We start from the raw sequence: 15,377 nt of genomic DNA on the forward strand, positions 1-15,377 counted from the left end.
ACCCAGGGCTGTCTGTCCCCTATCACAACAGGAGTACCAGGGAAGCTGGTGGGGTGGAGCCTGCCCAGACATCAGATCAAGGGCTAGGAAAATCTGACCCAGCACCTCCTGGCACCGAGGCCCACGGTACCGGAGTCACAGGGCACTGTACCCCTCTACCAGTCCTGGGGGATTTGCTATCTCACCTCAAAGGTGGGTGAAGCCTTGAAGGTGGTTTCAGGGGAGCCGTGGGCAGCCCCATGCTCTGCTCTTGGTTGCAGCTTCATGGCCGGTCGGTGCTGGGGGGTGCCGGACTCGGGGAACTCTTCCAATGGGCTCAGGTACTCCTCGTCCGATGTGATGGGGCTGGCCTGGCCAACGGTGGGGGGCAAGTTCCCATGCCGCTCCACAGCGGGTGCTAGCACAGAAGAGGCTGGATAAGGAGATGGCAGCAACTGGAGCCGGACAGGCGGGTTAGGGCACCCCTTTCCAGTACCCTGCATTACAGGGGTGGACACCCACCCCGCGGCACATCCCGGCTCGGCAATGGCCGGCAGCGAAGGGGTGCGTGGCCGCGCCGGGGGAGGGGGTGAGCAGCACGCCGCGGGATGATAAGGGGACGCGATATTCCGCAAGGCGACAGCAGGGCTCAAGTGGCTCTTACGCAGCAGCCCGCGCTCCCATCCTTAAGCCGCCCGGATTCCCGGGATGGCTGTCTCTGCCCGGGCCGGCACGGCTGAAGGTGACATTGGCAGCTGCGCTCCCCCCTGCAGCCCGCCCGCCCGCCGGTCCGCGCCATCGGGGGCCGGACTGGGGGACTCGCGGGTGCGGGATACAGGGGCCGGCGAGGGACGGGATGGGGAGCGGCGACCGGCACGGGGGACTGACGGAGCCCAGTCGCCACCATGGGGGTGCTGGCCCTCTCCGGCCGGCCGCCGGAGCGCTCTCAAGCTCCCTGCCCTGCGCGGGGAATAGTGGGCGGCCTTCCCGGTACCGGGCAAGGGATGTGTCCCCGTGCCTCCGTGATTCCCGCGGGCAGCTTCCAGCGGAGAGCTGGGAGCCTGAGCCCGACTTGTCCCTGTCCGCACCGCCCCCCCGCCCCGCGCCCGAAGCACCCCGCACTCACCGGGGCCACGGCAGCCCCGCGAGCCGACCCACGCCACACCGCCGAACTGCCCTCAGTGTCGGTGGCGCTGCCGGTGCCGGGCGCCTCCAGCTCGCAGCGCCGTCGGCCCGCTGAGCCCTCCCCGTCCCAGCGCCGGCCGGCCCCCGGGGCTGGGCCAGCAGCGCGGGGGAGGGCCCGCGGCGGGTCGGGGTCTGCCGGGCCCTTCCCGGCCCCTCACCGCTTTGCCCGGCTGGCCCTGCCCGGCCGCGAGTGCCCCTGGGTGTACAGTCCTGACCACGGGTGTATAGTCCTAACCCCTGGGTGTAAACAGTCCTAACCCAGCCTAACCACAGAGCGGGGAAGTTTTGGGTCCTTCCAGCTCTCGGGGCAGCTCTGAGCCTCTGCCCGCCGCCCAGAGACACTCTCTTGGAACGGGGAGGGCTTTGGGGCTGCAGCGGACTGGCTATCCGCATGGCCAGCGGCGGGGGGTGAGGTGGGGTTCTCCCCGGCTAGCGGCTTGGCGGGCAGGCAGGGTGAGCCCACAGCTAATAGTTTGTGGGGCGGGGGTCTCTCTGCGGCTGGCAGACTGGAGCGCAGGGACAAACCCACAATTTGCGGGTTGGGGAGTAGGCTGGGCTATCCCCATGGCTCACATGCTGGAGGTAGGAGTACCCACATGGTCTGCAGGCTCAGGGCAGGGGTACCCACATGGTCTGCGGGGTTGTAGAGCAGGCTGATGTACTCCCATGTCTAGCGGGACACAGGACAGGTGTGGGGACCGGACACTGGATTGCTTGCTGGGCGCCAGGGGATGCTCACAGCCTGACCCCGCTCCCCCCACGGTAGGATCCTTCCATGGCTGCCGGGAGCACGTCAGCTGCTTTGGTTCAGACAGAGCCTTGTAGGGTAAGGAAGCCGGTTTCTTCCCAGTGACAGCAGCGGCAGAGCTGGCAGCTAGCCTGCCGCGGCGCCAGCCCTCGCTCCCTCCCTGTCTGTCTCCCTCCCTTGCCTCCCTCCTTCCCTCCCGGCGTCCCTCCATCCGCCGGCCGCGGTACTCACCGGGCCGCACGCTGAGGATGGCACTGCAGCAGGTGGCCCCCACCTCGTTGGCCGCGGTGACAGTGTACAGCCCGGCGTCGGCCACCCGGGCACTACGCACCAGCAGCGTGTGGCGCTCGCCCTCCGCCTTGATGGGACGCGTCGTGCTGCTCCGCAGTGGGACCCCGTCCTTCCTCCAGGACACTGCCGGCAGAGGCGGGGGTCACGCGTGGGCAGGACAGTCTGAGCTTTCCCGGGCTCTGCGCAGGGTCCCGTAGAGGCCAGGCGCTCCTTTGCCTGGCCTGAGGACCTATTTGCTATGGGGAGCAGCCCCGGGATCCCACGGCCCTCTGACGGAGAGACCGTGGCTGGTCCCTATCTGCTTCCTGACATCCTCCTGCCCTCCAGGGGAGGCTGGAAGAGGGAATTAAAGCGGCTTGGCTTCTGCCTGGCTTTGGCGACTGGCACCGACCCTGGCTGCCCAGCTGCCCCCGCGCACGTCCTGGATACAGCTTGCCCGGAGGCCATCAGCCCTAAGATTCTGGCCCCGGGAAACCACCTGAGCTGCCCCAACAACAGCCCAGAGCATTAGAGAATCATAGAATGGTTTGGGTTGGAAGACACCCTGATGATCATCTAGTTTCAACACCGCCTCCCCCGGCATGGGTAGGGACGCCACCCACTAGACCGGTTGCATCACCCGTCCCTGCCCGCACAGCGCTCAGTAGCCCTTCTCCCACTTTCCCAACAGTCCTGCCCAGCACTGGGGGACAGCAGGCACCCTGTCCCCTGCACCCTGTCCTGGCAGGCAGTGCCCAAGCACTTCACTCTTGTCTGAGGGGAGGAAAGGCAGAAGGGGTGCTCCCAGGGTGGGCACATCCCCTCCCCTGAGATACCCAGCTCAGCGCTGGGTGTCCCACTCACGCCACACAGGTGGGACATGGACATGCAGAGAGTCCCTCTGCCATGCTTGCGGCCCCGACACCCCACTCCAGGGTGGCTCACCTTCTGGCTGGGGGTTGGCCGTGACAATGCACTTGAGCAGCACCTCTGCCCCCACGACAACTGCCATGTCCTGGATGGGGATCTCAAAGATGGGGGCTTCCAGGGGGTCTTCACCCGCTGAGACATAGGAGTCATCTGAGGACTCTGCACAGGGAGAGATGGGCCCGGTGGCTGTCAGCAGGGTGAAGTGAGTGGGTCCTGTGCCATGCTGGGCTGCATGCAGGCAGAGCATGGGTCTCCCAACCCACTGCTCAACCACACCCTCTCTGGGGCATTAGCAGGTACTCAGGCCATGCAGTGGATGAAAAGGCCACATCAGGGTCCACCATGGCACAGAGCAGGCAGTGGGGACAAGACAGCGGACCAGGAAGGGGCAGGAAGCATACAGCTTGTTGTACATTCCCATAGGGCATAAGAAATGAGGTGACAGTGGGATGTGGAAGAAGGAGGGTCCTATATCCTGCTGCACCCCCCACCCTGAACTTCCCCTAATACTTCATGGGATGGTGGCTGCTGCACCCCAATACATCAGCAAGCACCTCCCAGCTCCCTCCCCTCTCATGGCCCCAGCACACGAACAAAAATCCTGGGGCTGTGCCAGGAGCCTCAGACATGTGGGCCTGGCACTTCTCTGGCTAGAGCAGAGCCTAAAATCTCCCAGCACAGGTATAGTCTGGTCTAACTGCTGCATGCTGGGATGGGCAGGATACCTCTCAGCCAGCCAAGCCACCTTCCCCTGGGGAAGCTTGGGCTGCATGCCCTGCCTGGACCACCAAGCATGGTCCAGACAGGACAAGTTGCAGTGGGTGCCCTGTGCCCTAGACCAGGGCTTTATGCCACAAGTCAGCGCGTTGTATCTTTCCTGTGCCAGACAAGAGGTATGGAGATGATAGCAAGTGTTGTAACCTTAAGGCCCAGCAAACTGGCAGCCAGGATGGTCTGTCTTATGGCACTGCTTGGTGCCAACTACCCCAGCCTCCAGAGTCATGTCCCTCCACCCCTGGGCTCCCCACACCTCCCAGGGGCAGGATGGAGGTCCCCCGGCCCACTCAGGGGCTGGCCAGACCAGCTCTGTGCCTCAGGAGGGCAGAAAGCCATGCCCCTACCTAGTTCTGGAGAAGTGGGCCTGGCTCGGCGTCCCTTCCCCTTGCTCCGTGTGCTCCTGCCTTCTTGAGCCATCCGGCCACTCTCTTTCTTCTCTGACACTTTCATCTGCCTTCTCTCTGCCTCCCTGCCCACACCATGCTGTCCTGCCCAGCTTCGTTCCAGACGAGCTTCCTGCTCCATCCCCGGCTTTGCCCAAGGCAGGAACCGCACTTCTGTGGGTGTCTCTGGCCGCCAGTACAGTCCGTGGGGCACAGCGAGTCGGGCAGCCAGAGCTTCGCTCACTGCCCCCAGGCCACGGGCAGGGCCTCCATCTGGGTACAAACTGCCTTCTGCGGGACCTGCCTGCGAGAGGGCCACCCTTCCCTGTGGGCTGGCTTGTGCCAATGGCCACTGCTCCTTCTTCTTCACTTCCCCAACGCCTTCTTGCTGTAGACCCTTCCTGGCACCTGCATCCTCCACTGAGCTGGGCTGTCCAGCTGCCCCACCCCCCCCTACTGGGGCTCTCTTGCCGCGCTGTCCCCCTGGCAGTGGCTCCCCATCAGGTCCCACCAACAGCACGCTGGAAAGTGCCAGGTGCTGGATGACGTGTGTGCTCTCTGCTGGCGGGCAGGTCTTGGGTGGCAGTGCCTTACGTCCACCGGTGCCCTGAGAGGAAGAGGTGCGGGGGGCACGGGGTGCAGGGGGCTCGCTGCTCGCTGGGGGTGAGGGTGCCGGGGGCAACCCGGCTTTGCACAGCTCCTGGGAGCGCCGCAGCTGCTGCTTGGAGACTGTCCGCTTGATGCGGGTCAGCTCCTCTGCAAATTTGTGCTCGATGGCATAGACACGGTTGGCGAACTTGCCCCGCTCGTCAAAGGATGCAGCTTTCTGCCGGAAGGCCAAACGCCGGCACGCTGCCGTGCTGCCCGGCTCCCAGCGGCCACCTTCCCGCAGGTCCTCCCGGGAGCCACCTGGAGTGCTGGCACGGCGCATGCCAGTGCCAGGCTGGTCGAAGGAGCGTGTCTTGCGCAGCGGCAAGTTGGAGCGTGCAGGAAAGGGACTGTCCTGCTCCAGGCTCCTCTGCCGCTCCTCAAAGTACTGCAGCCTTTCAAAGATCCTGGAGCCAGCACGCACCAGCTTGGGGGATGCCCGGACAGAGATGCGGCCGGAGGTGTCACTCATGGGTGTCTGCGGACGGGACTCCTGTGTGCTACCCTGTGAGTATCCAGAGGACTTGGGCTTCTTGATCTTCTCCTCGTACTCCTCAGGAACGATGTCCTGGTACTCTACTGGCACTGAGGACTTCTTGCGAGGGGTCACGGGTGTGAAGGAGGGGACGCCAGGGCCACGGGCAGCAGGCTGCGATACAATGCCAGTGGGCGGCTGTGGACATGTGCCAGCACGAGGAGATGGTGAGCGGACGATGGGTGGCTTGGCAGTCAGCGGCAGAGCAGCGGGGGATCTTGGGGGCTCTGCACCAGGCTTTGGAGAGACAGGGCCTCTGTGGAGGTCATCTCTCCGGTAGCCTCCCTGGGGGATGCTGCTGCAAGGGCAGAGACAGAGGAGCATGGCTTAGAGACCACTCTTGTACCTGCTTGGCTCCATCCCAGCTTCCAGCCTGCACCACAGTGCCCAATGGAGCATGGCAAACAGGTCAAACAGTCAGGGCAGCCTTGTGACTGTGGAGACTCAAGGGGTCCCAGCAAGGACATCTGGGTCACCCCAAGACCACTGGGAGCTGGCTGGGTTAGGTGAGAGTCTTGGGCTGCTGGACCCCTTGTCCAGGGGTACTCATGTGGAGCAGTAGGGTGATGCTGGGATACCCAGTGAGTCCCCTCCCCAGGGTCACCACGCAGACAGGACCAGGGGCTGTGGGGGTGCCCCAGTTTGCCAGGATGTCCTGGTGTGCTGAGGCAGTGCAGCCTGGCCAGAAGGGGTCCCCAAGGCTGCAAGCCCTGCCTGTGCACATGCTGTTGTGGGCACATCTTCCTATCCCACTGCCCCCAGAGGAGCTCAGCAAAGACAGAGTGGAAATCATAAGATGGAGATGAGGTTCTGGTGGAAGAAGCAGCCTTAAACAAAAAAAAAAAAAAAAAGAGCAAGATGGAGGTCGAAGGAGCAGGCCTGCAGGTATGGGAACCAAAGGCGGCAGGGAGGGACAGGGGCTCTGAGCACATCAGCAGGATCTGGGGAGGCAGCATGTCCTTGGACCCTGCTGCCACCCCTGTACTGTGGGCAGACACTTGCCAGTGTGTGCCCCAGGCTACTGTGCACCTCCAGATCCCCACACAGTGGGCTGCACAGAGCACCACAGTGGGGTGGAACAGGAAAATATCCACGGTATAATCTGCAGGTGGGATACTGCAGCTGAAGCAGTGGCATAGGGGATACACCCAGCCTCAAGCTGGCCACAGCAGAAAGGGACCCCACTCTACATCACCCCCAGGCTGCATGGCTCCCACCTCACCAAGAACAGGCTGCCTACTGCTCAGAGGCCCCACTCCTCATCTGGGAAGGTGAAGGCAAAGAAAGCCCAGGTGGAGGGAAGGAGATGGCTGCAGGGGTTGGAAGGAGATGGCCCCAGCGCGATGTCCCCTCCGTGTGCTTCCCCTGGCTACTTACACATGGAGTGAGAGCGCCCGTCCTCGGTACAGGCTGAAGGCGCTGCCGTACGGGTCGCTGGCCACCGAAAGGCTATCCTCTGACCCCCAGCTCGTGCCCACCAGATTAGCCCGTGATGCCCGCACCAGCGGCTCCACGCCCAGGTGCCGGACCTCGGCGCCACGTGGGGCCGGCGTGTTTGCTTGCCTTGGGGTTCCCTGCAGCTGCGGCCAGGCAGCAGGACGGAGGTAAGGTCCCCGTGCAGAGAGGCTGGCATCCGTCTCCTTCTCCACCACGGTCTGCTGGCTGCCTGACCAGCTGGAGCGCTCCTCTGCCTGTGACAGGGCCAGCACTGAGGTTGGCGTTGTGTTCATGGAGGCGTCCACGAGGGTGTCAGACCCACCTGAGAGAAGAGGGATGAGCCAAGACTGGGTGCCTGTGAGGAGAAGCTCAGCACCCTGCTCAGAGAGGGCTGAACCACCATGGGGTATCCCTCATGTCCATGTCCCTCTATGGACACCCCCAAAGCCTGGCCAGCAGAGACCTTGTGGGGAGTCATGGCCAGCAGCCAGTGTCAGGGCTGAGTGCCAGCCAGGTGTCCCTGCTCACCCGTGGGGGTGCTGAAGGCCGTCTCATCCTGGAGATCACTGCGCTGTGTCACCTGGGGGTCGCTGGATTCATCCTCACCTGTCTCCGAGTCTGGGGTGGGAGGGGAGAGTAGGGAGTGAGGGTACAGAGAGACAGCAGACCACACTGGTACTGTCTGTTGCAGATCCATTGGCTCCTGGAGCATGAGAGCTGTGCCCAGGCAGCTCCAGGGCAGGAGGCATGACTGTGACCTGCAGGGACAAGCTGCCAGTAGGGAAAGGCAGGACTAGGAGTGGGAAAGTCCAGCAGGGCAAGGGCAGGCAGGAACAGTGTTAAATGACGGGAGGAAGGGAGGCAGTGCCAGCAGTGGGAACGCAGCTGGCAGAGGTGGCACAGGGACAAAAAAGCAGAGCAAGGGGACAGTGGAAGTGACAGAGCAGGGTGGCAGGCTGGGGCACAGGGTCCACTATGGGGACAGTGATGGCATTGGGAAGGCGTCTTCCTACCGTAGCTTTGTTTCCTGCAGGAGCGGAAAACTTCGCTTCCATAGGGGCAGCAAGAGAGAGAGAGACATCAACACCCGGTTATCGGCCCGGCCTGCGGAGACGCGAGGGCAGCCGGGGGGACCTTGTCCCCAGCACTTCCCCACCATGTCTCCACTCTGCATCACATTCACTGCACACCATTCCAGCGCTGCACACAGGTCCTCTCCTTGCACACACCGTCCCACCTGTGCAGTGCGCAGCACCATTCCCTCCCTTTGCCACAGCCACATCCTGCCCAGCAGGACAGCCACCCCCTATCCCTGGAGCTGCTGGCCTCACCACTGCAGTATCCATATATGCCGCTGTGCTCTGCAGTGCATCTCAGCCTGGGGCTGGATCCTCCCAGTCTGTGCCCCAGCTGGGCAATCCTGGGGGTGCTGGAGCACATGGACAGGTGTCCATGTGCACACAGCCTCCCCCGGGCATGTACAAGTCCATCCTCTGCCCCACCAGTGCAAGTGCTGTACAATACAGCTGTGCTCCACAGCACAGCTGCAGTTGATAAAGCCAAAATTCTCAGGGCAGGGCATCACTAAGAGCTGACCCACTGGGCAGGATGTGGCAAGGCCATTTCAGTATCACCCTCATGTTCCATTCCAGGAAAACTAGTGCCATGCTGCCAGGGGAGGACTGACTTTCCTCCTTGCCACTGCCCAAGCCCTCACAAGCTGCAGGAACAACCCCTGCAGTGAGAAACATGTCTCAGCCCCACCACTGCTCCTCTCCATTGCATTCTTAAGGTGTGCGGGGGGCCACACTGCTTCCCCCCACTCCAAGCCGCCCCTCTGCAGCCCAATACACAACAAACTGCTTTGTGCACTGCTAGTGCATCAGATTCCCAATCCTAGCCACAACAGTCTGGCAGTCCCTGAGCAAGTAGAGCTGCAAGGCCAGGAGCAGACCAGCTGCATGGGGGACACTGAGCTCCTGGTTGACTGGGACCCTATTTTGTGGCTGGCAAGATGCAATCCAGCCCTGCCCAGCCTCTGCTCGCTGCCCCTTGCAGCATGGTGGTGGGCCCATCCCGGCACTCTTGGGGCAGCAGGGGGAGTCGGGTCCCGGTAACTCAACGCACCATGCGTGAAGCGCCCAAAGCGCCGCGAGTGGCCCGTCTTCTGCAAAGGAAAAGAGAACAGAGCATTATCCGTGGCATGGTGATAGGTACCTGCCATGCACTCACACCACTGCCACACCACGCCTCGCACATACACACACACCCCCCATCCCAGCAAATGCAGCACCGCTCACACCCACAACCTCTCACACACACTCTGGCACGACATACGTCACACCACTCACGCCCTCCCACTGGCAGGGCACACCTGCCACCGCTCACATGCACCCTCGCTGCACACCCACGGGTACCCACAGGCACACGCCCCCGCGCACACGCAGAGATGGATGGTGTAGGTGGGCACGTGTAGCGCATGCCCAGCCACGCACACTCACACACACCTGTGCGCACGCGCGCGCACTCACAGAGTCCCCTTGGTGATGGCACTATGCACCCCGGCCCTGTGTTGCAGCCCAAGCCCAAGAGTGACAGTCCTGGGCATCCCAGATGCCCCAGAACTGCTGCCTGCAGCTGGCATAGCCTGCAGCGAAGTCTTTGCCTGGGCTGCTGCCCAAGTGCTCTGCAGCCCCTTGAAAGCCACCCAGACAGCATGGGGATTTGGCCAGCAAAATGTCTTCCAGGCACTGGCCCAGACTCCACCATGGCCACTGTCCCAGCATGGGGACAGCATCCTTTTCCCCTGTAGAGGTCATGCCAGTTGAGAGAGAGGCTGCCTGGCAGCACGGGACTGGCCTGTCGGTGCAGGGGAGGAGGCACAGGGGCTGTGCTCACCCATGCCGTCTGGGCAGGCAGGTGGGAACCGAGCATGGGGTGGAAGCACCAGGAGCTCCCTGCCAACTTGGCTGCCCTCTGTGCTGCAGCCCAGGGCTGGGCACTTACATGCCAGGGAAGGGACCAGCTGAGGGCAGTCTGTCTGCCAGACCCAGTGTGCACTGACGCCATATCCCAGGAAAGCAGAGGGACGAGGTGATCTCGGCAAGCAGGAGTGGGAATGTGGAGTGCAGACAGGCAGGGTTGGGCTGCCAGGACTGAGCATCCTTCCCAGCCAGTCTAGGTGACAGGGTCTCCCCAGGACACTGATGACCCATGCCCTGTCTCCCCAGTGGGGAGCCCAGGGCTGGACACCCAACTGTCTTGAAGCCCTTCGCTCCACCAGCCCCTCCTGCCCCACCATCCCTCCAGCTTCCAAGCAGGTCACAGACAGTCAGACCCCAGGGACAGCCAGCCACCAGGGATGGACAGCTAAGCATGGCAAGCAGTTAGTTGCCCTTCAAGGGCAGCAGGCTCATTTCACAAGCCCCAAAGCTGCTGCCACTGCAGTGGCAGACCCTGCACATGGGCAGCACTCGCGTTCCCACCAACCCCCCTGCCTGCATGCAGTGCTGGCCAGAGGGCAGCGGCTGCACGAGACACATTTGTATTCAGGCTGAGCCAGGCTTCACCTCCCCTTCTCGGCTGACTGTGCTGGTTCTGGCTGGCAGCCCATCTTCCAGGCCAGGGAAAGATGAGTGATTAACTGCACCATCGGCGGATAATTCCCCCATTAAAAAATGAAAATGCAATTGAGTGCCATTATCGGGTACTCTTGCGGCTTCCCCAGGGACAGGCGCCATCGGCTCCCCATCAAATATGGTGAGTATACCCAGAGAGCTGAGCTCCATTGCCCAGAGCTACAGAGGGGCTGAGCCCCCTCCCCTTCACCTCTCAACAGGTCCCTACAGGATCAGGGCACCTTGCAGGATCAGGCCACCCCGCAGACCGGACCCACCTCAAGCACAGCACCCACCTGCAGCCCACTAGGGAGCAAGTGCTGGGTGATGCAGGGTCAGCCCCAGAATAGGAGATGGAAAGGGGGCAGGAGCAGCTCAGGGCTTAGTGTGGGGTCAGAGTCTTGTACGAAGGGACAGACAAAGAGTGGGGGCAATCATCCTGCGTGGGATTTCATTTGCATGTTGGAAAAAGGGGTGGAGGAGCCCCAGGAGCACACTCTGTGCCACCCAGCATAGAGTAGAGAGAAGAGCTGGCTGGGATCCACACCCAGCTTCAACCCTGCACTACGAGGCAGCTGGCTGAGACCTGGAGGTGTTTCCTTCCCCTGTGCTAGGCATGGATCCACCTGTCCAGGCTGGGGTCCCATGCTGGCCCAAGCATGGTGCATCCCTCACTGGCCATGGGGCCAACAGGGAGTGAAGGATCTCCTGGGACCGTGGAGCTTGCCACCACCTAGCACGTGGAACCCAGCACCACATGGCATTGCTGCCTATTGTGTGAGACAGGCAGACAGGGAGCAGGGATGGAATGAGGTGGGGAGGGAGTGAGTAACTTGCCTGGTGCAGAGAGAAGCCGCTGTGGCTGTTCTGATACCCATCCTGAGCTCAGCCAGCGGTGCAGGACCCTGCCCTGCCACATAGGCAAACCCCTGGACTTGCTGCCCCCAAATGCAGATGGGGCAGCCAGGCTGTGCAAACCACCCTGCCCCAGAGGGACCCTCAGCAACTTCTCTCCCTGGGGACCTGTGTCCCATCGTGCATCTTCCACCCCTGGGAAGGTGCTGCGCGTGACAGCCCCTTCCCAGTCCCCTCTGGGCCACCAGGCAGAGTGACAGCGGGGAGGGTATTGCGTCCGCACTGGGCTTGTGTGCCTCGGGGAATTGGGGGCAGGGGGCTTCCTGGAAGTATGTTCCCCATCCTCCACCCCCCGCTGAGGCCAAGTGACGTCCTTGTTCCTTGCTCGGCAGCGGAGCGTGCGGCGGGCCCGCGAAGGAGCCTTGCCTGTGCCAGGCATGCTCCTGACGCGGAGGGGATGACGCATGCAAAGCCTCGTCTCCAGCTCCGTGACCACCGGCAGTGGGGCTGGGGGGAGCCATGGAGCAGCCTCCATTTGCTGCCCCGACTCCAGAGGGCAGAGAGGGAAGAGAGGGGCGTGGGGAAAGCCCCGGCGGGGGTCCCAGCCCGGGTGTTAGCACAGGAGGTGCTGAGCCCCTGCCCTCTGCCCCTCCTGCCCGGGCTGGCGAGGCCAGGCAAGCAGCTGGCAACTCTGCAAGCGGGGCTGAAGCTGGTGCTGTGCAAAGCCCTGGGGAGCCCCAGGGGGCAACGGAAGGGCTGGAGGGACATTCCCATCCCCATCCTTATTCGCATCCCCATTCCCGTCTCCATCAGCATCCATTCCCAGCCCCAGCCGCTCTCGGCACTGCCCCCTTCTCCCGGCGCCCGCCGGCATGGCAGCCTGGAGCCCTTACCTGGAAACGCTTCTTCACCCAAATCTTCTTCATGCTTCTGCAGAGCCCTGCTGGCCCGGTGACACGGACTCAGGCCCGGCAGGACGGCAGCCCGCTCCCGGCGGGGTCCCCGCTGTCAGCACGTCGTGGCAGCAAGCGATGCTCCGAGCATCCTTCACCACCGGTAGCCGGGAACGGTGGAGGGAGAGGAAGGGGGTCGCCAGGTTGGGTTCTCGGGAGGGCTGGAGCTGTGAGCATGAAGCATCACTGGAGTGCTCCTCCCTCCATCCTTCCCCCGCCTGCCTCCGCCTCCGCCTCCCCGCCAGCCCTGGCACACAGTGACAGTGGTGGGGAAAAGGCAGGGCACAGGTGGTGGGGGGCGAGGGCCACCGTCGTAGAGGGGAGGGAGGGGGCGTGTCTGAGGCGGGTACATGGTTTCTCCACCTCTGGCTTTTTCTACACGGCAGGCAGGGGTCCGAGCCCCCTGCCAGGCAGTGCAGCTGTACCACTGTTCCCTGTCGCCTGTCCATCCTGCCCCACTGCCCATGACAGGGGTTGAGCTTCTCTCTTAGGACACAGGCCCCCCACTACAGCCCCCACATGCAGACCAACTGGGATGGAAAAAATACAACACAGCAGCCCTCTGTGTGCTGTCCCCAAAGTGCTCTCAAACAGGGCAGACTCAGTGCCACAGCTACCAAAACCCTGCAGCCAGCAGCATGTTTGCAGTGTGCCGTGGCACTGCCCATGATACAGGCTCACCATCACTCTGCCAGCTTCAGCTCAGTCCCCCACATCCCCCAGTGATTGGTAATGCAGAAAGATGCCCTTGCCAAGACACGGGTGTGGGTCACAGCACAACAGTACATGGGCAGGAGATAATATGGGCACAGTGCTTCACATCAATTCCCCTGGCAAACCACACAGCCTCCAGTCCCAGTGCTGGTGGCAAGAGAAACCTTGTACCCTGCCTCCCAGGTGCCTCAGGACCCACATGGGTTTGCAGGGCTGGACTGCTCAGCCCTGTCGTAGCATCACTGCTCTGTGGTTGATGGGGAGACAAGCTTGACCTGGAAAGGTAGGTTGCTGTCCCTGTCTATGTGGCATGACACACACAGGACCTCCCTTCATGCTGGGGTGAGGACCCACAGCACAGCTCAGAGCAGGACTCTGTGCCCAGGACCGAGCTGTGATGGGGCTCCTGGGATGTGGGCAGAAGCTGTGGGTAGGAGTCCCCACTGAGGCTGCTCAGGGACATTAAGACCTCTATGTGCTCCTGGGGTGCTGGCACAACCCTGGCACACTTTCCCCAGCTGACCATCCTGAGCCCTGCTGCCTGTCCCAGTTTTCTGGGTGATGCTACAAATAAGCCAGAAGGGCAGTCCCAGCCTCACAGCCTCAGCAGGTCCTGTCTTGCATGCCATGCCCCTCACAGCTCTTGGTCCCCCATAGCTTGATACCTTCCCTCACCAAGTCACCAAACCTTGCAGCATTCATCAGCCCCCTTTCCAGGCCCTTGGAGAGGCTGCCAAGGTTCTGGCCTCACCATCTGTTTGAGCTGCCCCCTTCCCACTGCAGAGCATCCATGGGGACGCTGCTGGAGGCCTTCCCAGTGCTTGTCCCCACGCTGCTCACCTGTCCCCTGGGGAGCCAGCTGCTCCACAAGGAGCTGCTCACAGGCATCACGCTCCCCATGATGCCTGGCAGCTCTGGTAGCTTTTCTCTGCTTCCCCTCCCAGCTCATGACTCCAAACGTGAGGCTTTTCATGGCTCCATAATAACTTGCAAATTACCCAGTACAAAAGGAGCTGTTTATACAACATTTCTGTCAGTCCCACAATTCGAGTGATGCTGTGGGGTTTCCGTGGAGACCCTGAACGTCAGACAAGTTCTACAAATGCTACAGCTGGCATTAAGGGAATCTCCTGTCAGAGACAGAGGTCTCTGCTGCCTCCCGCCAGCCCTGGGTGGGGACAGAAATGCATACCCTTGAGCCAGAGCTAGGTAAAGAGGTGAACTGTAGGGCTTATGTATGTCAGGGTACCTGCACCCAGGGCTTCCCTGCCAGGTACTCTCACCCTATCTGTGCACGCCTGTGGTCCTGCTGCAGACACACAGCCTGTACATTCTTTTCACACTCAAGTGGGATTAAAAGACTCATCAGGGATGCTGGGAAGATGCACCAAGGCTTTGACATGTCACACAGTGGTGCCAGGGCAAGGGTGCTGTCACCAAAGCACCCACAAGGACAGCCTCAGGTCTGGCCCCAGGGAGGACCACCTTTGTCCAGCTAAAACACAGGCACTTGTATATCCTCCAACTATCCTACATCATTGGTCACAGCTCATGGCTGGCTGGGCACACAGCTCTTCCCAGCAACTGTGACTCTCTAGCCATCCCTCAGCAAAAGCTTCAGGAGTGACTCTGGGCTGTCCCAGAGATTCTGAACCTCTGGGAACAGCTGGGCCACTTCCAAGAGGCTGTTCCTGTTGCAGGCACCAAAAGTCCTTTTCAGTGGCAGCAGCACCTGCAAATTGCCCCACCAAGGCAAAGCTGAAGTCACTGCAGAAGGTGTCCTATGGGAGGTGATGGTCACCTGCAACTTGGGCTGCCCTTCTGCCCTGTCCCAGCCCAGGGGCAGCCCTGACAATGCCCTGCTCCTCTGCAGGTCAGGGTCCTAGGACAGAGAATGGCAGCCAGTGCAGCTCTGGCACAGACAAGAAGCAGACCCGGAGCAGGTGGCCCCACTGCCACCCAGCTCCGGCTTTGCCTGCTGGACACACATCAGCCCCAAGCAAAGTGGACAGCAAACACTTGCTCAAACTGCAGCACTAATTCCACTATTCCAAGAACCACAGCCCTCCACACCTTGCTGGCCTCTTGACTGTTCTGCACAGATCCTGACCCGGTGCCACAGCTCTGGCCTGGCACCAGCCCCCTGCCCCTGGTCCCAGCCAGCAGCCCCTTGTCTCAGTGCTTGAATAATTGATGGCGGTGGGTGAATGCGGTGTCTCGAGTAGGAGGAGGTCTGGCCATGAATCTTTCATGCGTTTGCACCTCCTGGAGCTGCTGGGGATGGTTGGCGGGAGGTGGGGATGTGCCGGGAGCCTGGGTAGGTGGGACCTTCCCCGTAGCTCTGTC

The 15,377-nt window shown here is 62.1% G+C and overlaps 1 protein-coding gene across 1 annotated transcript in view; it reads right to left on the reverse strand.

The window, feature by feature from the left end:
* Positions 1–9,121, reverse strand: part of SPEG (striated muscle enriched protein kinase) — a 27,538-nt gene extending 18,417 nt beyond the window's left edge. The window contains exons 1-8 of the mRNA XM_053947278.1: positions 9,020–9,121; positions 7,906–7,935; positions 7,421–7,510; positions 6,833–7,214; positions 4,234–5,753; positions 3,128–3,271; positions 2,144–2,326; positions 186–397 (exon numbers count right to left, since the gene is read on the reverse strand). Coding sequence (XP_053803253.1) covers positions 186–397; positions 2,144–2,326; positions 3,128–3,271; positions 4,234–5,753; positions 6,833–7,214; positions 7,421–7,510; positions 7,906–7,935; positions 9,020–9,116 — 2,658 coding nt within the window. The 5' untranslated portion in view covers positions 9,117–9,121. The remainder of the gene's footprint in view (positions 1–185; positions 398–2,143; positions 2,327–3,127; positions 3,272–4,233; positions 5,754–6,832; positions 7,215–7,420; positions 7,511–7,905; positions 7,936–9,019) is intronic.
* Positions 9,122–15,377: the final 6,256 nt, after the last annotated feature.

This window comes from Vidua chalybeata, chromosome 7 (genome assembly GCF_026979565.1).
Source record: "Vidua chalybeata isolate OUT-0048 chromosome 7, bVidCha1 merged haplotype, whole genome shotgun sequence".
NCBI classification, from domain to species: Eukaryota; Metazoa; Chordata; class Aves; order Passeriformes; family Viduidae; genus Vidua; species Vidua chalybeata.